At 38.0% G+C, this 26,439-nt stretch overlaps 3 protein-coding genes and 1 pseudogene across 7 annotated transcripts; 3 read left to right on the forward strand and 1 right to left on the reverse strand.

The window, feature by feature from the left end:
* Positions 1-2,370: 2,370 nt before the first annotated feature.
* On the reverse strand, positions 2,371-5,575 carry LOC121791300 (transcription factor LRL2-like). 4 transcript variants are annotated; one of them, XM_042189304.1, is made up of 9 exons: positions 5,442-5,575; positions 5,089-5,207; positions 4,648-4,936; positions 4,400-4,474; positions 4,182-4,304; positions 3,940-4,005; positions 3,473-3,538; positions 2,804-2,863; positions 2,371-2,693 (listed from the first exon to the last, which is right to left on the reverse strand). In XM_042189304.1, the coding sequence occupies exons 3-9, from the start codon at positions 4,924-4,926 to the stop codon at positions 2,505-2,507; spliced, it is 858 nt and encodes a 285-aa protein (XP_042045238.1). In that variant the 5' UTR covers positions 4,927-4,936; positions 5,089-5,207; positions 5,442-5,575; the 3' UTR covers positions 2,371-2,504. The 4 variants fall into 4 exon arrangements, with proteins under 4 accessions (XP_042045238.1, XP_042045239.1, XP_042045235.1 ...); XM_042189305.1 differs by lacking the exon at positions 5,089-5,207 and having other exon boundaries at positions 4,648-4,805; positions 5,442-5,571; XM_042189301.1 differs by lacking the exon at positions 5,089-5,207 and having other exon boundaries at positions 5,442-5,571.
* Positions 5,576-9,496: 3,921 nt separating this feature from the next.
* Positions 9,497-12,583, forward strand: LOC121791298. 2 transcript variants are annotated; one of them, XM_042189299.1, is made up of 7 exons: positions 9,497-9,720; positions 9,872-9,942; positions 10,294-10,402; positions 10,621-10,703; positions 11,472-11,630; positions 11,860-11,961; positions 12,188-12,583. In XM_042189299.1, the coding sequence occupies exons 1-7, from the start codon at positions 9,654-9,656 to the stop codon at positions 12,338-12,340; spliced, it is 744 nt and encodes a 247-aa protein (XP_042045233.1). In that variant the 5' UTR covers positions 9,497-9,653; the 3' UTR covers positions 12,341-12,583. The 2 variants fall into 2 exon arrangements, with proteins under 2 accessions (XP_042045233.1, XP_042045234.1); XM_042189300.1 differs by lacking the exon at positions 9,497-9,720 and having other exon boundaries at positions 10,299-10,402.
* A 6,832-nt stretch (positions 12,584-19,415) lies between these two features.
* On the forward strand, positions 19,416-21,021 carry LOC121791302 (annotated as a pseudogene).
* A 2,944-nt stretch (positions 21,022-23,965) lies between these two features.
* On the forward strand, positions 23,966-25,654 carry LOC121791303 (small nuclear ribonucleoprotein SmD1a-like). The gene is made up of 4 exons (XM_042189306.1): positions 23,966-24,028; positions 24,124-24,181; positions 25,079-25,298; positions 25,392-25,654. Exons 1-4 carry the CDS (start codon positions 24,015-24,017, stop codon positions 25,451-25,453), a joined length of 354 nt encoding a protein of 117 aa, XP_042045240.1. The 5' UTR covers positions 23,966-24,014; the 3' UTR covers positions 25,454-25,654.
* Positions 25,655-26,439: the final 785 nt, after the last annotated feature.

A 26,439-nucleotide genomic window follows, 5' to 3' on the forward strand; every position in this document is an offset into this window, starting at 1 on the left:
CCCAATAAGAACACGAACCCAATAAACTTTGATACAAATCCATTAATTTCATGTGAATTCGTGTCGGTTATCATATCGTGCCAAAAAATACCAGTCCTACAATATTACATAACTACGTAGTATAATAGTCATAGCCATATACTCATACTACTAGTATTATTTTATAATTATCCTCTTTAATTAAAAATTAAAGATATTATAAATCAAAGCCTGAATGATTCGTAGTCTCAATTTGCGAGCACAAAACAAATTAGTAAGTCAACATTTTTTTCACTCCACTAAAGGAATACAATATAGGTGAGTTACATTTTGTATTATTTTTACGATTATAAGATTTGGACATGTGCATAAGAAATGTAAGGTGCTGAATCTTGAGAGAATAAATATACTTTGACATTCTTGTTCTTGTATTGTGGTTGAGGGAATACTATTAATGGAAGTAGAATAATATGATTTCTTATAATTTATTTATCCTCTTTCGTCCCTTTTCTTAGTACTTGTTTTCCCCTCAATTTTTTCCTTTGGTTGGGGCACGTCATTTGTGAGCTTTTCAGCTTATTGAAAAAGATAATGTATAAAATTTTCTCCTCAACTTTTTTTTTTCAGAAAATGGATGGTGGATTTGTTCTTCACGTCCCATATGCTCGTTGTGAAAAGCCAAATAAACTACAGTCACCTTTATATATGTCTGTCAATAGTTAAAATCTCAGACCATCACCAATTAATTATTGCCACACAAGTAGTAGCATATTACTATATTAAATTCAAGACTAGCCAAGTAAGAGATCATATTCAATTTTGAGATTTTAGTTAGCGAAATAAAAACTGAATTGATAATGGTGGCAGTATTCAACTCCAGAATACAGAAATTAAACTAAACAATTCTTAAATTTAATTCATGTACCTCCATAACTCTACGCATTAGAGAAATAATGTCTAATCATTAAATGTGCACTACCATCATGTCTATCATGCCTTCCCATAAGCTTAGCAGAAATGCACTAGACAATAGCAATTCACCAATAATCAAGTAAATGCAGAATCACATAGTAGTCACACTTCTTTATGGTATGATTAGATGCTCAGCTATCACAATTTAATCATCTCCTGCCCCTAAAGTGTGCATATTGCGTTCATAACAGAGATACACACAGTAAAAACATGATTTTTTCACCATAATATGGGAAGAGAAGGCTCGCAATAAACCAATATTATCGATTTCCCTCTCACGGTGGTCCTGTTGAAGTTGCAAAGCCAATGGCAAACCGATTCCTAGACAACCATAACCAGCAATCTAGCTTTGTGCTAAGGACCACACATGGTTACTTGACCTTTATTGTTTACTGAGAACAATACTGTTTGATGCTATACGGCTCTTGCTGGCATCCAGCGATGCCAGCAACAGCCCCGAAAAAGTTTTAAGTAATCCATGACCAGATTTAATCATAGAAAGATGGCTCCAGTATTGAGTATCTCCTGCCTTCATCATTTTAGGTATTTGTTCCATGGCCAACAATATTCGCATTGCCAGAAGGGGAGTGCTTTTATTCCCTCTTGTCTCTAGTGTTTGAGCAAGAGGCCACAATCAGATGGACCAAACCAAATGTAAAAGAGAAGCCTTTTCCATCCATATATATTGAGGACCACAGAAGTCCTATGTGAAATCCAAATTAACTATGTAGAAGTAGAAACAAGGGAGCAAACATTTTAGGCGATGGAAATTACCTGCTTAATATGAATACTCCCTCCGTCCCCTAATACTAGAAACTTCAGAGACGACACGGGTTTTAATGCGAAAGCGGTAAATTATGAGTGAGAAAGAGAAAATTGGTTGGAGTAGTATTAGTGGATAGTGAGACCAATATCATTAATACTAATAGTCTAATGTGTGGTGAAAAAAGTTTTCAAAAATAGAAAATAGACTATTTTTGGGGAAGGGCCAAAATGGCAAAAGAGAACTATTTTTTAAGGACCAGAGAATATGTACATATCTATTACAAGCAAGAGTCTATGAAAAAAATTGTGCACCTTAGCAGAATGTTTTCTAAGTACCAACTTGGAGAAAAATAAACATCCTTGAGATTTTAATTCAACGTTGTAATTTCAATAGAGGATGCATTGAATCACATTTCATTTAGGGTCTACAATAATTATTAACCCATACACTTAAACTGGAACCTAAAGAGAAGATATGATGCAGGTAGCTGATGTATAATATTTTCACAGAAGTATGAAGATAGTTTAATAAAGTAACATGAAGGCATAAAGTAATAACAGAATGAGAAATGAAAATAGAAACCCCTGAATGAATGACAAGAGTCAGAGATCTCCCAATATGAGATTTTGATATACTCCACGAGCCATAGAATATTAGGTAATAGGACATCACCTTGAGAATTTGATGCATTTGATTATTAGTTGGCACAAACTTTAACTTGTATGTCATAAGAGGTACTGGTAGAAAAGAAGATCTATCACAATGTCTGAGGTTAAATAACTGAGAATCAACCTTGTATATCCAGCATGCCCATAGATTCAAGTAATCCTTCTGCAAAAGTCATAGGCAACACGATAAGACCTCTACTCTGCAGCAGTTCGGTAGCTGCCGAAGGATAATCCCTTATCAACTTCCCTATCATCTCTTCCAGAGGACCATTGAACATCTGATCCTGAAGAAAGTAATGCCCATGTCCCTGAAACAATAACGAATCATTTATCACATCCAAATTACATATGACAAGGTAGTTATGTTAAATACAAATAATATCTTGATATTCTCATAGTCTATCTGGTAATTTAATACCTCAAGGAAAATAACAGAATTAGAAGTTGATCCACTTCCCAATCGGTTCCGACATAGATCCTGCATGGTGAACCATCCATGAAAGGAATGAGCTTGTGTAAGATCAACGAAGTTAGACAAGAGTCGAAAAAGAAACTGAGGTATGTGCACAACTGGAATTCAATGGTCTCTATGAATAAAAAAAGGTAGAAATTATGGGACTTAATTTATACAGCAGTAAGGAGACACTTGAATCAAGTGATGTTCTGGGATCTATCTAAGGAAAAAGGAACAAATTTCCTATAACCTTTGAAAGTTTTAAATTCTTTAAGAGGTAATATCTGGAGTATGTGTATCTATAACTTACCAGCTAAATAGCAATACCCTTAGTCATGGTTACAAAATTCATGTAACTTGTTACTAAATGCAGCAAGTAACATAATAAGCTTCTGCAACATGTGAATCAGCATGAAGACTATAAGTGATTTTTGAATGAAACAAAGATCTGCAACATGCATGCCTGGTCCCAACCAGTAGAGGTCATTTGAGAAAGCATTTTTCTCGAACTAAGAAACTAGTAACACCGAGTTTCTTTAAAATAAGTCATTAAGAATTTGAGAAAACGTCTATTTCTAGATCCTGAGAAACATTTTCTGATTGTCATGCAAAGCCTAAAACACTAAAATCTACCTTCATTTGATACTGCAAATACTTGATATGGTCAATCACCCCATCCAGCAACGCTGCTTGACCAACCTGCAGCGCCACACAATGTCTAAACAGCTGAATACTGGACAAATAATAGAATATTGATAAAATTGATAAAAATAAATAAATAGAACATACAAATAATTCATGAGCAAACTGGATTTCTTGAACCAAAGCCATGTATGTGCTATTACACACTTTTATTAGTAGGTGGGCATCACATTTTATAAATCTAAAACCATCTATAGATCTGCATATTGAATCTCAGTAAACATCCCCCACCCCAAACCCGCAAAGAAGAACACAAATCCAGAAGTTACTGAACATCTGTTGACAACACCACTGGATTTCTTTCCATTGATAGAATGGTAATGTAAAAGAAAATATGAAAAAATAGGAAGAATTTATTGTTGCATGATGTGGATATATCAGCTACAATGCTACATTACCCCTTCTGGCGACGGAACCAATTCTTGTAAAGCATCTAGCCAATGTGATATCCTCAATTTGCGAATCTGAAAGAAAGAACTGGATGATCATATACAGAAGCATGTAGATTGTAGGTAAGGACGTACGGTGCCAGTGCCACCCAAGTTCAGTCAGAGATCAATCCATGCAGGTCTCATTATGATTTTTTTGGCAGTCAAGAATAACATTAAATCATAAGATGCATTAAATAGTTAATGCATACACGATCAGTGGCATAAGATCTCTCTCTTGATCTTTTCCTGTGGAGTTTAGAAGGATCTTTGGATGCAGCAGCACGTGAATAAGTTTCAAAAGCATGACTAAACTCTTCATTCAACTTCAGTTCCTGCAGGGATGGTTGCATGTCAATTTTAGGAAGCGCAATTTAGCAAGGCAAATCCCTAACATTGTTTTACAGTAGAAACAGCTACAGGTATGGACCTCTACACCAAGTTCTTCCAAGCCAGTCACCGAGGTCACAAATTCTCCGCCATTATGCAGCCTCATGTACTCTTCCTGTTGCAAGCAAAGTACAGTGTAACATGCCATATCATTTGCTATCAGAATCTTCAAACATACATAAAAGGTAATATACGAATTAATCACATGAAGTTTAAGTATCACTTTGCTCTTGAAATCTTAATTCCACACTGGACGAATTCTATCTGTATGCATAAAGGGTTCTTTACCAATTGAGAAGGGTATGGTAATCGCAAAGTAGGACATTGTGCTGAAACATCATATGCCTTTTGTTTCTGGATTTCAGCGTGCCCTGTCTCTGAAAGAAACGGAACATAATTTTGAGGTTTTGGCTGGGAATGCATCCACTGACAGGACCCAGTCCCTTCTGCCATGATATAGTGCTGATCAGAGTCAAAGTTACTATGTGAACCAAATGCATTACTTGCTAGCCAATCCAATGCCAGTGGCGAAAACTGCAAATAATTTTTGTGATTTTGTTCTTCCATTTTCCAGGCTCTGAAATTTCCACCATAATATTTTGTTAACCGAGAATGTTATTAACCTCCAATAAACTATATCAGATGAAGACTCTCAGTGGTTTGAATTATTCCATAGATCAATGCTCAATTAAAAAAATAATAGAAGTTACAGAAACAGTAAAATCTGACCAAGGTTTAACCAATTGAATGTTTAAGAGAAAGTCAATATCGGTTGAATATAGCTTTTGGAGACGATGATCTACAATAAAGGCGCCTGATTCCATACTTTCGTTCCGTATGCAAAATTTCTAATAGTAGAATGAAACAAAAAATCATTAACACATAATGGAGTCGCATAGCTTCACATATCATTGGAAAAATCAATAATAAGGAAACACGCACGCACATAACATTCTCTCTAGCTCTCTGTTATACTCTAAATGCGTAGTCAATCAGCACAGAGAAGATCAAACGTACGAGTGAAAAAACATACATAGAAAAGTAGCATTACTGTTTCGAAAATGAGAGCAACGAATTCTTACTGATTAAATCTCCAGAAATTTGGTGGAGGAGGTAAGAAGGTAACAATGGTGATGACCTTGTCGTTGCTAAAATGAGCGGAGTGCGTGCTATAGTACTATACTATTTCGTGCAGGGTACGGGATATTGAGCTGCAGGTGGATCAGCTCAATGGTCGAAAATACCCCCGCGATAACAATATAAATCCAACTTATTTAACTAATTTATTATTTGAAATACTCCATCTATCCCCTAATAATTGTCCACTTTGTTTCCGGAGTTTTAAGAAAGGTAAAGAAAAGTGAATTAAAAAAGTAGTTTTATAATAAAATGCGAGTGAAATGGGTTATTTGAATGTGTGTATTTATTATTTATAGTAAAAGTGAAAGTGGACAATTAATAAGGGATGGACGAAAATAACAAAAGTGGACAATTAATGATGACGGAAGGAGTATGTCATTTGGAATGTAACATCCCAATAAAATAAAATGAGTCACTTAGAGTGGGACGGATGGAGTATAAATTTATCGCAAACACTAGCTAATACTATCTCCGTCCCATAAGAATATAAATTTTTTTTTCCTTTTTAATCTGTACCATAAGAATATGCATTTTCTAAATTTAGAAAAAATTTTCCTTTTAATGAGGTAAGACTCATTCTTCGCTAACAATACTTTAATTGAAATTTTCTTTTATTTTTTCTCTTGCTTTACTAATTTTATATTAAATTCATGTTTAACTAAAAATGTACGGTAGGAACTAAAAGAATAGCTTTAAATATAAAACAATAGATAAGAAAGAAAGTGGAAGCAGTCTCAGAGCGTCCACGGTAATGAGCTGCGGCGGCCGCTGCGGCTCTCTATAGGGGAGTACGCGGGCGGCTAAGGCGCGGGGAGGGGAGGACGCGGGCGCGCCAAGTAGTCGGCGAGGATGGGGTGCAGGGACCGGGGCCGGGGCGCCTATAGCACGGTCGGAGAGCCACGATGCGCCCATTCCTTTTTTTATTTTTATTTTATTTTTTCAGATTTTTTTATAAATACTCCATATTTCGCTCTCATTCACCTCACACACATCTACACCCTTTTCCATTCTCTATATTTTTGTTGTCTCAATATGCAAGGTGGAGATAGTGATTCTCCCATTACCGGAGATTCGGGATACGACAACTATCCTCCTTCCCAGCCGTGTAGATCGAGTCCCACTCCCCCTCCATCCCAGTCGTGGTCGCCGGCATCCCCGCTGTGGCAATCGGCGTTCAAGGATTACCGACCAAACATTAACACGATCTACTATCTGCGTCCTGATACCCCTTCTCACAACTTCCAACCCACTCAATCTCCTATGTCTGATTTTGATAGATTCACGTTGGAGCATCTAATGGGTATGAGTCCGAGGCCACCGGAGACCCCGTCATCCGTCCCAGTACAGGGACGCGTGGAGGTGCCGGTTCCCATCAGACCGACGGTGGGAACCGCCGGTGGAGGCGGCGGTGGCGATGGGGATGGAGAAGAAGTGGTGGATTCCGATGATGCCACCGAGTAGGCGGTGGCGGTGTTTTTTTGTGTTTTTATAAAATTTTCGTTGTATAATTTTTCTATATCTATAATACAACGAATATTTGGTTTTAATTTTATTTCTAATTAATTTATGTCTCTTTTTCTAATTATTTTTAGTCCGGTAATTTTTATTCAACTTGAATTTAAATATGCCAATAATTGATAAAATAATATAATTTGTGGCTATGAACAAGTCCACTATTGGGCTAGATAAATTTTTGTGGCCATGGACAAATTTTTATGACCGGTGGAAGAGTTTTTTATGGTTGTGTCTTGGACTTGTCCACATTATTGTGGAGCGTTGGCCAAGTAAATGAATACACACACGTAGTGTCTGAAAATAGACGAAAAGGGTCATGGGCCGCAGCAAATTATATTATGGCAATATGGCATTATTATCTAAGAGCATCCACAACCGTGCTCTTGCCAGCGGCACGGTTGTGGGCCCGGGCGGTACTATTCATGCCTGCTCTCTGGCAAGAGCACAACACCCACAACTGTGCTCTTCCGCAAGGACGAGCACAATTAATATAAAATTCAATTACACAAAAACATTTCCATAATATTAAAATTCATTTAAAACCCACAATAAATATTACAAATGACAAATAAAATTAAACATTGCATAATTAAAATCCTAAAAATTAAAAATTACATAATTAAAATCCTAAAAATTAAAAATTACATAATTAAAATCCTAAAAATTAAAAATGACACTACTCGTTGCCGAATTTCGCCCACATGTGGTTGATTAGGTCTTCTTGTAGTTGATTGTGGATTCGAGTATCGCGCATTGTGTGTCTTGTCTCGATCCTCTGGCCAACCGTCGTATGCTCGCCTCGGCGTAGGGGAGACCTCGCTGTTGAGCTTCCGGCTTCGTCCTCGTCGTAGAAGCTAGCCGCCCTCGGCCCTTCGTCGGCTATAATCATGTTGTGTAATATAATACACGTGAACATGATGTCGGAGATGATTTGATGTGATAAATGGATGATGAATGTGTGTATTTATAGATGATTTTGGGGAAAAAAAAATAAAAAAAAATCAAAAAAATTCAGAAAAAACGGGAAAAAAACGGCCATATTTTTGGGATTTGGAAAATATTTTTTTTTATTTTTTAGCATTATTTATAATTAAATACCGATTTTAAAAAAAAAAAATAAAAAAAAGTTTAAACACAACGGCTATGCCGTTGACGAATGGGAGCGCGCCACGTGTGCGTCCGCTGGCACGGACGTGCTCGATACATCGAGCAGCGCCGTGCCAGCGGCGCGGCTGCAGCGGCGGCGGTCCTGCGCCTTGCCAACGGCGCGGACGGCGGTGGCGTCTTTCGCCACCGCTGCGGATGCTCTAACTTTATCGAGTGAAATATTCACCGTTATTCACAATTTGAACTTGGAATCGACTACTAATATCTCAACTTATGTATATTAAAACTTTATATGTTCGATTGAAATAAATACTATACATATGTGATATGTCCACCTAAAATATACTTTCAGTTATGGATGTCAATGCAGTCCGCAACTCGTGAGCTGGTCTGAAATGCCCAGCAAAATTTATAAGGTTAGGATTAGAAATTTCTAGCCTAACAAAAGTACAACCCGATTAACCAGCACATGAATAACCCTCAACTTGTTATGGTCAGATTCGAAAACCCGATAAAATTTATACTTAAAATTTAACTTTCAATTTTATATTAAATTTAAAAACTATATATTAATTTTTTATTAATATAATAATAAATAAATAAAATAGAAACTTCAAATTTACTAAAAAAATATTTAAATTCTAAAGCATACTTTAAAATTTCTCATATGTTTATGTTTCATTTTGCACAAATCTCAAATATTAGTGTTTGATCATGTTTATGTATTGAGTTTAACTTTAAGCATATATCTCAAATTTATCGTAATTAAATGTTTTACATTTTATAAATATAACTAATTTTCATCATTATTTATTGGATTGATTGTATGCTAATTTTATCAGTAGCAATTTGATTAACCCGTTAGGCTAATTCGAAACCCGAGCTTTTAGGGTTATGGATGAACTTTTATTACCCAAAAAAATTCACAATCCGATTAGTCCGTACCTGATTGAACCGCACACGAATAGGGTTGATCCAAACCCGCTGGGCTAACCAGATTGACATCTCGACTTTCGGTGAATAAAGAAGAAGCATGTAGTATGTATGAGCTATGATGACATTTTTGCCTTATTTACTTTGGACTTTACATTTCATTTCTTTTAAGTTTTTTCTTCTTATGTTTGAATTAAACGCACGGAACTTGTACCTCAAACCTAAATATATCTCTCAAATGTCTAAAATTAATTTATAATTTATGAATACACAACAAAAGTTAAATTTTGACGGCCACCATATGTTGAAAAATGAGAGGTACATAAGATGCAGTATAGTTAAAGAGAGACGAGCAAGCACATCGTGCTCCACACTCAAACAAAACCATTTATGGATAATTGATGTCATTGAATAAGATATAAGGGGAAAAAAAGTCAAAAATTATATGCGTTTTTTAGCATAAACTGATAAAAGCATATTCCAAATCGCCTTCAAAATATCGAATTCCAGACATTAAGCAAATTTACACAATCCCTCTTCCAACAACTCCAATCCTCCACAATTAAGAATTCCCTCTGGAAAAAGATCGAAAAGCAATCATGGCGACCCCTCAAATTTTGCAGACGGAGCAGGACGTTCTTATGTACTCTTCCCTCTTTCCCAAAGGTTCAATTTTTGCTTTTTGCATTTTTTTATTGGATCGATTTTAGGTGATTTATTCTTATTCGTATTCATTTATATCTTATTTTGTCACTTCAAGTTTTTCTATTATGAGTATTCGGAATGACGGTCATATCTGTGCTCAATATGGCGGCAGATGAAAATGTGAGACCTCGAGGTGTGGAAATCGAGAAGAAGATTGAGTATCTTGAGAGCTTGGCTGGAAATGTAAATTTTCTGACACTGTTAATTTATTTGTTTATGGTCAACTGCAATTTATGCTTCCTCTATGGTAATTCCTCGATCTTTGTTACTTAATCTGAATATAAAAGTTAGGTTATTGAACTATAGCTGGAGTTATGAGATTGAAATAAATTGAACAGTATTGAGATTTGTTAATTTAATAAAAGTTGGTTAAATTCATACTGAAAATGAAAAGAATCTGATAAGATATTAAAGTGAAACTTCATGAAGGGAAAGATCATTGCAATTTGCAAATATGGCAACTCTCACTTGATACTTATTTCAAATCTCACTTTGCAAGAGCTAGTAGATGAGAAGCTACTTTGTGTTTTGAAGGTTAGGAACCGGAGATCTCGCAGATGGTTAAATGATCGCTTGTTAATGGAGCTCGTTCCTCGCTTGAATGCTGAGGAAATTAGAGGATTGTTTGCCCCGCCACCATGGGGTAAGTATGTAAGTTATTGTGAAGAATGCAATAATGGTTTAAGAATGGAGTTCGTGACGATGACATGAGATGTATATCACAAGATTAATCGTATAAGTCATTTCTGTTCGCCAATTGGTGCTTCCTTTATGCGTGCTCGGTGTGCCTTGAACAACTGAATACCCGAGCATCTTGGATCTCTACATATAAGTCTGATATTCTGCAAATCTGTTGTTCAGGTGAGGAAGGGCCTCCTTCGGCATTTTGCATGACAAAAGTGGGGGAGTGGGATAGCTTCAGAAACATAGACATGGATAAGGAGGTTCTTACATGTTCATTACTTGTGAATTGGGCGTGTCATTTATATTGCAAGAATGGACGAAATTTTGATATCAGTAGCTCATTACTCTAGATTTAAAATAATTTGACCCCATGGATTATCTACATGCTTGTCAGATTGTAAGAAAGTATCCGTCAGCCTTGATTTTACTGCGTGTCAATTTTTTTCTGTGAAGTCCTGACACTGCTTTCATTGGCTTATTAATTTTGAGTTGAGTTAGGACTTAACCAATTTTTGGATCAGAGAGTGGAGCAGGGTTCAATTTTTTTCGTGTTGTTATTGATGTATTATGACACAAAATTCAAACTAGTCTTCTAGTCATCAGGACAGAGATAACCTGGTCATTACATATTCAGATTTCAGATTACCAAATAGTAACAACTAGTATTTCTATAAAATTATTTTCTCTTTTGCAACGCTTTCTTCTAGGAATTTACTGATTATGTGTGTGCAGATAGAGTCACAACAGAGCCTTTCTTAGCGAGGATTTTACACGCAAAGCAAATATTTTGCCATTTTTACCATGATCTCTATGATGCATTACTTCCCTTTTTTAGGAAATGTGGAATCCATATACTTGAATATCTTTTTGACATTGAGAGGGAGAAGTGGAGAGTTTTCTCTCTGCCTCTCTTTCTCTCTCATTCTCTCCGCTCGCTCGCTTCTGTTCTTGTGTGTTGAAGGGTGTGGTGACTGGTGAATTTCTCTGCGACATGCCTCCAATTCATTCTTGTTTTTCCTTTCTTCTAGGCATCTATCATGGAATCGATTGAAAATTCGTCATCAAAGCGGAGAGATCGTCAAGATGCTGACAAAGTTGCTGTACTGACTGCCTGGCACCGTGTAGATGGTAGGACTAGGGAGGCACTTCGTCGTTGTTATCTTACGGACTTGGTCAGTGGATACGAGGTAAATATTTGTTTTATGAAATGTAATGTTCTCTCCTTTTCTAATTGCATGCCTGGACTTTTCAATCTCCATCCCTCGTGCTATTTGGTGACTGCATTGATGACATTATCTTCTCATAATTTATTGGCGGTAGTATTTTATATGACCATTGTATACATCCTCTTATTCCGTTTCGTGCTCGTGATTTCTGACATGTTTCCCATGGCAACACCGAAATATGTTGTTTCAGGAATGCATACGTTTGTTTGTCAAAGACAGCGGGAACAAAGATGTTCTAGTCATGCACGTTCAAGATCCTTTCCACCGGTTACTGCTGCATGGTGTTTGTGAGGTATTTTCTCCCACAGTATCTCGTTTGCGCGGCTTGATTCCCCTTCTCTGTGGTTTCCAATGGATAACCAAGGCTCACATACTTGTCTGCGAGCATGACATTTCGACAAATTGTCTTAAGCTAAATAAGATAGAGAGTCTCGTCGTGTATTGTGTAGAAATTGCACATTTTGCTTCCAATTTGATACTGCAGATTTCAGATACCTGACACAAATGCTTTCATGCAGTTTTACAACCTTGTCTCGACCACGGTTGCCCAGTCAAAAGGCGGTGCGCCTACAAAGACTACCAAGATAAAGAAAAAGCAGTCGGCGTCGTCAGAGCTCCCTAAGATAACACTATGCAACTTCTTGAAAATGGCAAAAGAAGGATTCTGGTGATCCCTTGTATATGTGCAACTGTACTATAAAAATTAGCTTGTACATTAATAACCTACATTTATTTAACTGTTGTAATAATTGCTCACTCACCCTTAGCTAGTAAGGTTTGTTGTGTAGAAATGTCTCATTTCTTCACACAGACGGCCGACTGGGTTCGAGCATTCAGGACCAGCCACTGATAATGTATTTGTGTACTTCACTTGATTTCATTCAGCAATATTGTCTATATTTGTTAGTTTGTTATTAGTGTTATATTTGATCTCTGGGATTTCATTGTGTATCAATCAACTAAATATAAACGCTCTGTCACTAATCATACACACATTTCACCGAACTAATCTGATACTCATTGTTTAGACATATCGCCAAGAAGCGGCATGCATCTTGACCAGTAGAATCAGGGCAGAGCCGTCGTGGTAAGAGAAAGTATTGATAACATGTAATGGGACGAAGGGAATATTTTTACCAAGGATGATTAATAATAGATCTACATCTATTCTCACGATGACTCAAATACCCTATTTACTTGTTAGAGGTGAAGTGCTTTACCAAACTAGTATCGTCACTAATATGCACGGATCATATGATTTTCACTTACTGAATACAAATTTGAATTAATAAAACAGAATACACACTTTATAAAAAAAGAAATGTAATTCTATCGTTCCACTCTAAGTGAAGCATTTCCTATTCGGCCACGGGATTTTATACATTTTTATTTGGTGAGTTGAGTGGATAAGAAATAAAGTAAGACATAGAATATAGTGAAGATAATGATATTTTTATTTAAGAAAATGTGTTAATTATAGTGAAATATCGAAAAAAGAAAAATGTGTTGTTTATGGAAAACAGGGAGTATATTCTAACACTTTAGTATAGATATAAAAACATGTTTTAAGAATTTTTCAAATTTTATATTAGCGTAATTTATTATTGTGATGAAACTAACTTTGAAATTTTTATGTATGTACTTAAACGGGTGGGTATTAGATAATAGCGAGTTAATTAGTTCACTTTAGTTTTATTTAATTTATACTTAATGAGTCTTATGACATCATATCATCATTAGTTTCACTTTAGTGTATTTAATTATATTGCCTTGAATTAAGCATATTTGAAATTTGTTCCTTTTTATATTTTATACTCCACGCTATATTTATAGATATATTATCTATTCGGATATACTATTAGTTTATGCGTTGTGGTTAATATAATTTTACACTTGAAAAAAAATACTTTCAAATTATACCATCTCCATTGCATAAAAAATGTCTAAATTGTTTTAGTATTGTTTACATACCACATTATTATGTCAATCCTCTGATATTCACACCAAAATTTGAATAAAAATAAACATACGTAGGATGAGGTGTCAGATTTCGAATCAAGTTAATTATAATGTATTATCTAATAAATTCATATATTCACTTTATCTATATTTATTACTATGTGTTTAAAAATGGTAGATGTGTCTAATAATAACTAAAAGCCCATTGAAGCATGGATCATATGTTTACAATTATTTTTCTTCCACCCAATTATTACATTAATACGTATGAAAATATGCATTAGAGACTGACAAAATACACTCCACAAACATCCTTTCATTGGTGAGAAAAACACCAAAGCAGGCGGAGGCTTCTGCGATTAGCAACAGGAAGTTCTTCACCAACAAAGTGACGGCATAGCAAGACCCGTCGGAAACGGCGTCACAAGCAGCGGCGGCGCTGTAAACGATGGTAGCACTTGGCTGGACGGAGACAACGATGTTGAGTTCTCCGCGGTTGAATTTCGAACAGCCTCCGGCGGCGCCGAAGCTTGGATTTTCCTCCGCCAAAAAGGCTTTGTTTGATTTGGAAAACACCAACCAAGACATTAAGAGAGAATCCCACGAATTCCTCTCCGCGGCGCGGTCGATCTGCTCTCAGGCAAAGAGGGATCGATGTTGTGCTCAACGATGAGTCCATGCGCGAAACTCCTGCTATCATATGTTTTGGCGAGAAGCAGCGATTCCTTGGAACAGCAGGGGCTGCATCAAGTATGATGAATCCAAAAAAAATACGATATCACATATAAAATGTTTTATTGGACGCAAATTTTCAAATCCTAAGTTGCAAGCCAGCTTCCCCAACGCCTTCCGGAGGTGAATCTCCTCAAGCGACAGAGAATGGCCAAGCTAGTACTACAAGCGAAGACCCTCAGCCTGCTGCAGAGCCAATGGAAACAGATAAACCCGAGAGCGGGCCGAGCTCGACATAAATATGCAGGAGGCATTCTTTATTTTAGGAGTGTTTTGTATCGGTGGATTTTGGGACTTGGTGCAATAGTATGTTTGATATATTTCAGTTGGTGAGGAAAGAACTGATGCTGTCAAAAAGGCCGCAGAGTAGCAGCCCAACCAAGCCATCTTCCGAGAATGGCCGAGGAATTCCACGACCAAGCAGCCAACGTCTGTGAGGTGAGATAGAGAGAGAAAGTGACGCCGCACAGACGTTGAGGCGAGGGAGAGAGAATGCCGATGAACAGGCAGGTAATTGGAGTTGAAAAGAAGGTGAAACCAAAGAGGCCAGATCGGCCCTGCTGCAGAAGAGAAAGGTGGCTGCATGCCCGACACCTCTCCTCGATCAAGTTAAGAAAAGAAAGAAGAATTCACGGTTTGTCCGGCCGAGGGGGAGAGGAAGAATGCGACCGAACAACTCCTCTCCAAATCTATAATGATCGTGAAGGCCAAAGATGACCGATAATGAGAGGGCGAGTAAGCTGCAAAGGCGTAGCCCACATGTCGGTGGAGCCAGGAAAGATAGGTAGCAAGACAACCCGGAAAGGTAAAGCAGTCGAAGAATTATCCGGCAGGGGGGAGAGACAATACCCTGCCGGAAGAGATGGAGTCGCCAAGAGGGCGAGAAGTAATACGTGAATACTGGTGAAGCTTAATGGGCTCATAGTTTGAGCTGAAATGGACCGAGAATGGTCTTAAGATGGCTCCTAGATAAGAGCAAAAACTATCTAAGATGGCTCCTAGATAAGAGCAAAAACTGTCTAGATAAGCTCCTCGATAAGAGTCAAAACTATCTGAATAAGCTCCTCGACACGAGTAAAAACTGTCAGACAGAAAAAAAAATGAAGTGGCTCCTGGATACGAGCTAAAACTATCTAAGATGACTCCTTGACACGAGTTAAAACTGTCAAACAAAAATTGAAGCTCCATGGCACGAGTTAAAACTGTCTAAATTGGCTCCTTGACAAGAGAAAAAAATGATAGAAATCCATGGGTTCCATCTTAAAACCAATTGGTGATAAGAGGAGAGGCCCATGAGACTTATATAGTGGATTAAGCTCTTTGTGTATGCCGATGTGGGATATTATTATATTCATTTTTATGTTTCAATTGTCAACAATACCTTCTCAAATACCTTTCCCCTTGGAGAAGGATTTTTCATGAAAAGAAGGTAAATATAGTAGTTATAAGATTTTACCTCTCCATTGATGGGGTAAAGATACCTCTTCAAAATGGAAAAAGTTATAATACATTTTAAAATACATCTCTCAGTGGAGAATGTTTTTTCATGAAAAAAAGTAAATAAGGTAGTTATATTAATTTACGAGATGCTCTAACAAAACAGTTGCATTTGTTAATATCTTTCACTCTACTTGAATTGTTGTCACAATATCACCTAATGTTTGACATGTTGTCCCTCTTAGAACATGCCTCTTACTCTCTCTCTCAGTGGCCTTTTGTTGTACTCCTTGTAACAGGCAATTTTTGTAATTTTAATCTAAAGTATCATGGAAAAAATAATGAAGATTTACGTCCTATTTATAAATCTGATAACCTGAAGTGTATTGGGTAAGCCAATTTCATATTATTAATTTAAAATATGGTAGATTAATACAGCAACAACTTTAAAAATGTTTCAGGCCTCTCTAAAAAGATCCTCTACGCAATCTATGCGCTTATTAAAAAGTTTCAACAAATATATTAAACTCTAATTTCTAATTATCTATTTTGTGGTAGACTTGCTTTGGGAAGGGAAATTATGAATTAATGACAACTTTTTAAGGAGTGGAAGCATTTATATTGTATTTTGTAAAAGCCTTTGTAGTTTTGAAAAAGGAACCGCCTTCATGCTCTCTTTTTCTCCAGTGTTTCTTACAAAATGTGCACCGCAGGATTACCTTATCCCAGCTCTCGTTTATATCATTTTCCCGCCAAAAACAACTCTAGTGGCATTCATGTAAATTTTCACATAATTCTCACTTGATATCAGTATAGATATAGATTAGTTATGTTTCATTATCTCGTCAGCATGTAGTAGTATTTGGGTGTTAAGGATTTGTGATTTTCTCTCTACTCTTCAAATAGTGAGTTTGGTTCGCGACTTCGAGTCATCCAATTTATGACATCGTGGCATTGTAATTAAAAAATATCTCTCGTGCATGAATTGGAATTGGAATTGGAATTGGAATTGGAATTGGAATTGGTTTTATTATCATTTTTCTCATCGTCAGCTAAGCTCACAAAATCTGAAGTAACGGACGCTTCGAATTTAATTTGACCAATTCTAGGTTAAAGCAAATCTGGAACCTTTAAATGGACTCGGGCCAATATAATAGTGAAAACCCATATTGCCTAATAAAGGCCCAAATACTACGATCTACCATGATTTTAGTAGCATAGCATTACTCCTACTTTCCACTGCGTAAACCCTCCCAATTTCAACAGAAGAAGAACAATTTTTTTTGAAAACTCCCGACGATGAAGGTGTGTTTATTCTTGCTCATACAACGCTTTGATATGTTTGTTTACGGTCGAGTTACGATTAATGAATGACTTATTTTTGTAATTCGAGCAGGTATTTGATGTAATTAAACAAGACCGTGTCGATTGAGCTAAATATTTGGCACCGTCGTGCACGGCACTGTAATCGGTTCGTCTTTGCTCTGTGTTAGAGTGTCCACTATAAGGCGCCCACGCCTAATAGCCCCGCCCCAGTTTTTTGTCCATAGCCCCAGTTTTTTGTCCATAGCCCCAAAATTCTATTTCCGCCACTATAGTGGACACCTCCAATAGCCCCCAAATTCCAAATACAAAATGCTATTTTTCCATAGCCGCGGGCTCGCCCCGAACGCGGCTATCCCGCGTCCGCCGCCCCCATCGCCCCAAAATGTTGTCCGCCCACCTTCCCCACTATAGTCGCCCGCCCACCGCCGCCCACCTGCCCCAGATGCGGCTATAGCCGCGTCCACCCCCATAGTGGATAGCCTTAGGGTGTCCACTATAAGGTGGACACGCCCAATAGCCTCGCTCCAGTTTTTTGTCCATAGCCCCAATTTTTTGTCCATAGCCCCAAAATTCTATTTCCGCCACTATAGTGGACAACTCCAATAGCCCCAAAATTTTATAATCAACTTTCATTTTATAATATATCAAGTAATTATTAACAAATTTATCGGGCTCTAATTAGTGGATTAAGAAGGCCGACTATACGAATTAAAAATAAAAATAAAAATAAAAATAAAAATAAAAATTAGAATTACACACTAAATAAAAATACAAATACAATACAAATTCGTCGCTATATAGTTGAACAGCCGCTGCGACATCCTGAATCTCCGGCGGAATATCTCGGGTGGATAACGAGGGTTATCCACGAAGTAATCATACATTAAACGTTGGTGAGCACCGACGTGGTCTCGTGGGATTGTCCGCCGATGAGTAATGGTGCGAGGGATCGGATCCTCCGCATCCTCCGCCAAACGGGCCGCTACATCCTGTTGCACCTGTTGAATCAGAGCATTCCAGTTGTCTCTCCACAAATTGTTCATTTCCGACCCCAAATTGTAGTGAGAGAAATTTGTATAGATGTTGTGTTTGAATGGTGTGAAAATAATGAATGGAGTGGGGTGTATTTATAGGTGAATTGAAATGTAAAAAAAAAAAAAAAAAATCGCGCGCAATAGCCGCGGCTTCATCCTCGTGCCACTATAGGCGCCGCGCCTATAGGCGCGGCTATAGCTCCATCGCCGCGTCCTCGCCCCGCACGCGGCTATCCCGCGTCCGCCGCCTCCCTCCCCCCTCGCCGCGTCCACCTCCGGGGCGGACAACTCCGCCACTATAAGGCGCCCCGCTTCCGCCACGCTTCCGCCCCAAACGCGGCTATAGCCGCGGGCGTGTGTTATAGTGGACGCTCTTATAATTACTTTTGTTCCTGGATTTTTGGTTAGTTTTCTTCAACTGGATTGTCTCTTTTAATATATCCGGTCATTTTCCTTCAACTGGGCAAAGTGTGAGAGCGTACGAAAAAAGGTGGATAGATAGAAACTTTTCATTTTTTTGATGTGACTACTTTTTGTGGACACACAAAATAGAAAGATGCAACTATATTCCATGGACGAGAGAGTACCATTTGGCGTTCACCGTTTAATTAATTCAAGTGAACCTGCTAGCTTTTGGTGTCAAGATGTCAAAAATTAATTGTAGGTCTTATAATGTAAGATTTGAAGTAACTATAGTTTCTGACTTGCAAAAGGGAAAGATTGCTAGAATGAGGTTACAGCTATCCGATGGTTCGTATAGTCAGTACTTGGTGTCTAGTCATGGTTTAATTCATCTAACTAAATTGTGTATAATAATACAATATTCTTGCTCAAACCAATATAAATAATGATAAATTGTCTTAATATAAGGAAAAAAGACACATTTGTCTTATCACAATGTTAGAGTACTTTTATTCACATCTCTATTGCCTTTGATTATTTAAGTTACTCATATGCATGCATTGCTCAACTATTCATTAGTCGTATTGAGATGCATATTCTCTGAAGCAAGGCATCATATCAGTATGAGAGTAGTGTGTGCTGACAGAAGATTATTGAGATGAGAATAATTTTTTAGCATAACTTATTTTGCTCTGCTGGTTTAGAAAATACAAAAATCTAACCGCAGTTTCTGTTCCGCCTGGCGCCTGCTTATTTTATTGTCATCTCTATTTCCTTTTTATAGGTGTCAGATATTAGTATGAATTCTCTCTTAAAGATTACCCCCAAAATGCTATCAAAATCAAGACAATTACCCATGTTTCGAGCCCACAATCCGAGTATTCCTTCTCTCTACCTAAAAGTGGTATGGCGAAAGGATCCGAAGCTCGATCGAGCAATCGAGAGCGACAAGAAATGGCGACTCTGCTACCGGGTCGTCCGCGAAGTCCTAAATGAACCGGGTCAGGTAATCCCGCTCCGGTACTTAGCTAAACGCCGTGAACGGCTTCGTTTGCCCATTAAACTTGAAGAATTTCTTTCCCAAAATCCGGGCTTGTTTGATATATATAAGGACAGGATTAGGCCCAAATCTGACCTGGTTCCATTCATCCGTCCCAGCAATAGATTGAACCGGTTTTTGGAGGAGGAGAAGTTGATCTACAGTAATAATGAGCCGCTTATAGTAGCGAAATTGTGTAAATTTCTCATGGTGGCGAAAAGTAGAGTTGTTTGTACTGAGAAATTGGTTGAGGTGAAGAGGGAATTTGGTTTCCCCAATGATTTTCTAGTGAGAATAGTGTCTGCGCATCCAGAGTACTTTAGGTAGCACGGATTACCCGGAGAGGGGCAGTCATACCTTGAATTGGTCTCTTGTAATGAGGAGTTTGGTAAGTCTGTTATTGAGAGGCGAGCAGAGGAGGAGTCGAGGTTGATGGGGATCAAAGTGAGGCCTGCATTCGAGTGGAAGCTTCCACCCGGGTTCTTTTTCAAGAAGGAGATGAGGGAGTGGGTTAGGGACTGGATGGAGCTGCCTTACATTTCTCCATATGAGGATGTGTCTCATTTGGATCCTGCTTCACCAGAAATGGAGAAGAGGATGGTGGGGGTTTTCCATGAGCTGCTCTCTTTGTCAATTTATAAGAGAGTGCCAGTGCCGATCCTAGGCAAGTTTTGTGAGGATTTTAGGTATTCTAATGGTTTCACGAGTGTGTTTACAAGACATTCTGGGATTTTCTATATGTCTTTGAAGGGTGGGATTCAGACAGCAATGTTGAGGGAAGCGTAGAAGGGTGAGGAGTTGGTTGATCTCGATCCTGTGTGTGAGATAAAGAACAAGTTTGTTGAAATGCTGGAAGTGGGGTGGCGGGAGAGGGCTGAGTAATTGAGAATGCGCAGAGAAAGTGTTGGGAAGGATATGGAAATATTGGCCGCTAGGAATAAAGAACTCAAATGTGATGAGCAGAATACAGAATTATGAGGTCCGGAGAAATTAGCGAGTAGGAAAATCTACCACCGGAGGGACGTGTTCACTTGCGTCCAGAACAGACACTTGATCTTTATCTGTGGCCTGTTGAATGCGACCGGAGTTAATGTTTGCCTGCGCATCCAGTTTCATACGCTTCTGTAGAAATCTACCTCACACAAATGCTTTCCCGCAGTTTTACAACCTCGTCTAACAGTTGCACGGCGGCGCCAATGATAAAGAAGAAGCAGTCACCGTTGTCAGAGCTCCCCAAGATAACACTATGCAACGTCCTGAAAATGGCAAGAGAAGGGTTATGTTGATCCTTTGTATATCTGTGTCACCGTACTATAGATTTGGAAATGTTCCATGTTGCTGCTAGATAGGTTTCTTCTGTAGAAATGGTTCATTTCTTCACACAGACGACGGGTTCGAGCATTCAGGACCAGTCACAGATAAAAAATAGTTCGTACAACCATGATGATTATGAGTGCTTTACTTCTATTCACTATATTTTTATTAATTTTTCTTACATCTACTCCATGCACCCATAAAAAAAATAGTCTATGTTACCATGAGTGCTAATTTGGGTCCCCCATCATCGAAATCATGCGTGCGCCACTGAGTTTATCATACATGTGAAACTAGCACACATTGCTGATGTCGTATGTGCTCTAGTTTAGTACGAATTCATACCATGCATACCAAACTCAAACTCAAACTCAGTATGTATGGTTTGAAATTGGAGAATTCAGATTGAACATCAAAGTGACTTCGAGTTGTCTAATGTGATGAACTTAAAAGGAATTTTATATGTTACTCCGTATAAATTTACTATTTTCACTTAGAAATAATGATTGTGCACATGTTACCAATCATCCTACACGGCACGGGTTTCAAGAACTCGTTAAATGCTTAAATATATGCGCATTACCTCAATCGCATATGAGGATTAGAGGGTGACAACTTCGACAAATTAATGTGAATGTGCAAAATGAGGCTCGTTTGATTGCCATGATAGAAAATAGCAAGATAGTTATCTTAAAATAGCATTTTCGGGCCGAAAATGGATAGTGTCTGATAGTATTTTTATGATGTGTGTTGATTGACAAGATAGTGTTTTATAGATAAGATGTACAATGACAAAATGTCCTTGTTACTAAATATATTTGTATGGTAAATGTGTATCTCTATTTTATGATTAAGTTAAGTAAATGGGTGTTAATGATCATGGTATCAACAAAATTATTAACGATAATCAATATTGTAAGTACCAGACACAATGCGAGGTTAATACAAATCATAATTAAAATGTCCTAAGAAAAGATGAACAAATTAAAATTTCCATTGAAAATTTGAAAAAAAGACTGATTTTGAAGAAATAACATTCTGACTTCAATTAATGAGAAGCCCAACTCCAAAAATACAATGAAAACACCACCAAAATCATTCAATAGAATGAGCTTTGAAGATTAACAAAAATTACTGAATTTGTCCACCTATTCAGCATCCTGATGCTGAATTTGTGTCCCTGATTCCTTCAAATACGTCAGTGCTTAGGAGATCACCACACCTCGCTCGTGATTCCGGTAGGGTAACAACATCAGAAACGTGTGTGTACTGCAGATCAGCCCCGATGGCGCATATCCTAACGCCTCCTTCAATCGGAAAAACGAGTATCTAACTATCTTAGTGATCATCGGTGAGGCGACCTACGGCAGAGTGGAGGTAACCGGAGATCTGACGATTCTGGCGAGGCTGTGGAGGATCTCGAGCAGCGCAGCTGACTACGCGAGGATGAGCGGCTTCTCGACGCAGGCGTACACAGATTCGTGGTCGTGGCAATCGCGAAGATGCGAATGGGCAATTATTTCCACGATAGTAACAAGATTTTGCCAAGTTATTGTGGTGCGATGGCAACCGCGGAGATGTTAATTCTAGATTTTAACGAAAATCGGCCAAGTGAACCATTGCTACCATCGGTGGCAGCCGCTACCGTAGAGGGGAGGGATAGAGACGATTGAGAAATCTAGTGGGGTGAGAGAAGAGTTGCATAAGAGAGAGAAAGTGAGTAAAAGTGGGAGAGAGAGAGAGGGCAATAGTGACTATCATAGAGAAACAGTACACTATCGCTGCTATTAGGTGGTATAGTGTATTCACAAATTTGTGGATAGTCCACCGGGCCTAGGCGGGCTTTTAGCAAATTTTCGGGCTTAGAGATAGTAGTATCATGACAACCAAAGCATAGATAAAATGGGCTATCTAGGGCTAACATGACAACCAAACGAGGCTTGAGGGTGATGATTATTTGAGATGATGCTAGAGAACATAAGAGCATCCGCAATGGAGGACGTCCCGCGCGAACGTCCGGCACCGTGCAAAGGTGACGCGGATACGGACATCCGCTGCGGACACCGGAGTTCCGCGGCATTCCTGGGACGTCCGTTGCGACGTCCTTGCGGACGTCCGCCATTGCGTTGACCCCACGGACGTCCGCGTGGACGTCCCGATTATTTTATATATTTTTTTGAAAATTCTATAAATACGGCTCGTTGAATTTCATTTCATTCGCACCTTTTGTATTAACGAGTATCTCTCTCTAAGTTTCTTTTATATATCCAGAATGACTGGTAGTGGTAGTGGTAGTGGTTTTGGTGCGGACGTTAGCGGTCGATACCCCATGACGAGGTCGAGCGAGTCCGTGCATTTGCCGACATGCACCAAAAACAAGCTCATATTCGACTCCAGAACGATATAACTGAAGAAGTATGGCAGCGAAGGGGTCGTCGTGGATGAAATTTTTATTTGTAGAAATGTACTTTTTTTAGTTTTTTTTTAAATGTACCTTTCTTTTTTTTATTTAATGAACTTTTTATTCCGTAATCGTTCCGTAAATTTGAATTCCGTAAATTGTTTAATTCCGTAAATTATTTAATTTGGTGAATTTGTGAATTTTTATTAACGTGGGATGTCCGCCACTGTGCAGTGGGAAGTCCTTATGACGTGACAGTGCAGTGGAAAGTCCTTATGACGTGGCAGGAGTTGGTTTTGGGATGTCCGCGAGGATGTCCGCCGGGACATCCGCACCACTATGGATGCCCTAAGGGTGAAGTACTAAATTATTGATTTTAGAGAACATAAATTTGGTCATCATTGGGGTGAAGTACTAAACTATTGATTTTGGTCATCATTGCCAATATATGCTTTTGATCAAACCCATTTCTATGTAGAATTATGGTCCGAATCTAGAACGTTTAAATGGGTTCGAGCAAATAATATGTTAGTGAAGGCCCATTTCGCCTATAGAAGGCCCAAATACAACTTTCTATAGATCACTGAATTTAGTGTAGTTTCCCCTTTCCCTTCCACTTCCACTTCCACAACCAAAACCTCTCCCCTCTGCAGAAGGCGCTCACATTTCATTTTGAACAAAACCCTAAATCTCCGGCGGCGATGAAGCTCGTCAGGTGAGTTTTCTTCCTCATACTCTGCGAAGATGCTTTGATTTGTTTGTTTACGGTCGTGTTATGGTTAATGTCTGATTTTGTTGTAATTCGAGCAGGTTTTTGATGAAATTAAACAACGAGACCGTGTCGATTGAGCTTAAAAATGGCACCGTCGTACACGCACCATAATTGGTTTGTCATTTTCCCTGTGACTGTTTAGTTTATAAATTCACGTTTGTTCCTGAATTTTTTGTTACTTTTTCCTGCAACTGGATTGTTTCTTCCGCTATAGTATACTATAATACTGTTTGAGCGTTCAGCAATTCATTAATTTAAGTAAACTTGCTAGCTTTCGGTGTCAAGATGTCAATAATGAATTCTACGTATGCTTACTTTAATCAAATATAGAGAAAATGCATATTTGGCTTATCACAGTGTCGAGCATTTCAAGTAGGGCCTGCATTCTTTCTTGCAATGCGGTGTCAAGATGTCAATAATGAATTGAAGGTCTTATATGTAAAATTTATAGTGATTTTGTTTCTGAGAAGCTGAAAGGCAAGAACATGAATTGTGTTTACAACTATCTGGTTGTTTTGTAGTCAGTACTCGGTGTCCGAGCCATAGTTTGGTTTGTCTAACTAAATTGTGTTTAGTTGAGTACTATAATATGCTTATTTAAACCAAAATAAATACTGAGAAAATGCCGGAGCATTTCAAGTGGGCCTACTTTCTTTCTTGCATTCCTGTTTAATGCTTTTAATCTATATCTTCTGTTTTAAATTATTGAAGCAACTCTCATATATTATGTGGAAATATCTTCAGTTTCCAGTATGAGAAGTGCTGTTCCACCTGCTAATTATTTTTCACATTTCTATTGCCTTTGATGACCTAAGTTACTCGTATTTTTATGCATTACTGAACCCTTCATTAGTCGTATTCAGATCATATTCCTCTATAAAGCGAGACATTGTATCAGTATAAGACTAGTCTGAACTGCAACAGAACCTTATTGAGATGAAAATGATTTTTTTTTTATCATAATACAGTTTTGCTCTACTGGTTTGGAAACAGAAATCTAACTGCAGTTTCTTTTTTATAGGTGTTGATATCAGTATGAATACTCACTTAAAGACTGTAAAGCTAACTTTGAAGGGAAAAAATCCTGTGACTATGGATCACCTGAGTGTGAGGGGGAATAATATCCGCTATTACATCCTTCCTGATAGCTTGAATCTCGAGACTTTGCTTGTGGAAGAGACACCTCGGGTCAAGCCCAAGAAGCCCACTGCAGGTATGAAAATACTCACGGAATCTCTCTTTGCAATTGTAGTTTGTCTTCTGTTCTAAAAGTGTATTCAAATTCTTGTATTTTATGTGATTTCAGGAAGAGCTGTGGGACGGGGCCGTGGCCGTGGCCGTGGGCGCGGGCGTGGTAGAGGCCGCTAAGTATGGTTCCCATCATCTAATTTTTGCTGGCCGTTTGTCATGTAAACATCTGTATTAAGAACTGAACTAGCTAAATGACTTGAATATGATCTGTGCGTTGTTTCCAGGTAAAGATCATTTTAATTTTAATTGAGATATCATGTATCTTTCTCTTTTTCATGACTCCTGTTCTGGTTTGATGTCTACCATATCTTTATTATAGTTTCATGTGTACTTCTCCAAGAATCATTTAAATTCCTCAACATCCTGAGTGTCTATACCCTTCTTCCTTAAACTACTGGTTGCATTTCTTTTTCATAAGATGTAGGTGAACATATTCCCTCTCTTTTCTGCAGTGGTCTTTTGTTTTTTTCAGTTCCTAAATTATAGTAAGTACTATGTTAACATGATATCTTGCTCTTAAATTGCATTCATATGGAGATTTGGATGTAGATGATTTTTGAGGGAGGTGTAAAGTAGTAGGTGATCTGTAAGATGTGACCAAGAATTGGTTGTATGTGTAAAGTCAATTATATGATGATATTTTTGTTTGGTCAAGAGTTCCCATCATCGCATTATGTTTGGGACTATATTTGTTTGTTTCGATTTCAAAATGGTGCCATCTCGCCATAAATGCTATTTGTGCGTGTTTCTCTCATGACCAACTTGCAATTAGATACTCCCTACTTATCTTCTTTTCTTCTTAATAAATGATCTGTATTTATGAATGACACGAGAACATAAGATGCAATAAGATTTTTTAGTGTTTTCACGGTGAATCAATTTGAATTTGACTCTATTGAATTAATTTGAGAAATAGACTGTTTAGGTCATGTAGTTTTAAGCTCTTACTGATAGCGTAATGTTTTAGCTCTTACAACTCAATTTTACTGGCCTAAGGGTATCCACAATAGTAGAGCCCGTGGCCTTGAGCCAATCCACAAAACTTGGCCAAGGCCACGAAACTCGGCTGGGCCACCAAAAATACTTGTCACATTATAGTGGAC

This window comes from Salvia splendens, unplaced genomic scaffold (genome assembly GCF_004379255.2).
Source record: "Salvia splendens isolate huo1 unplaced genomic scaffold, SspV2 ctg772, whole genome shotgun sequence".
Taxonomy (NCBI): Eukaryota; Viridiplantae; Streptophyta; class Magnoliopsida; order Lamiales; family Lamiaceae; genus Salvia; species Salvia splendens.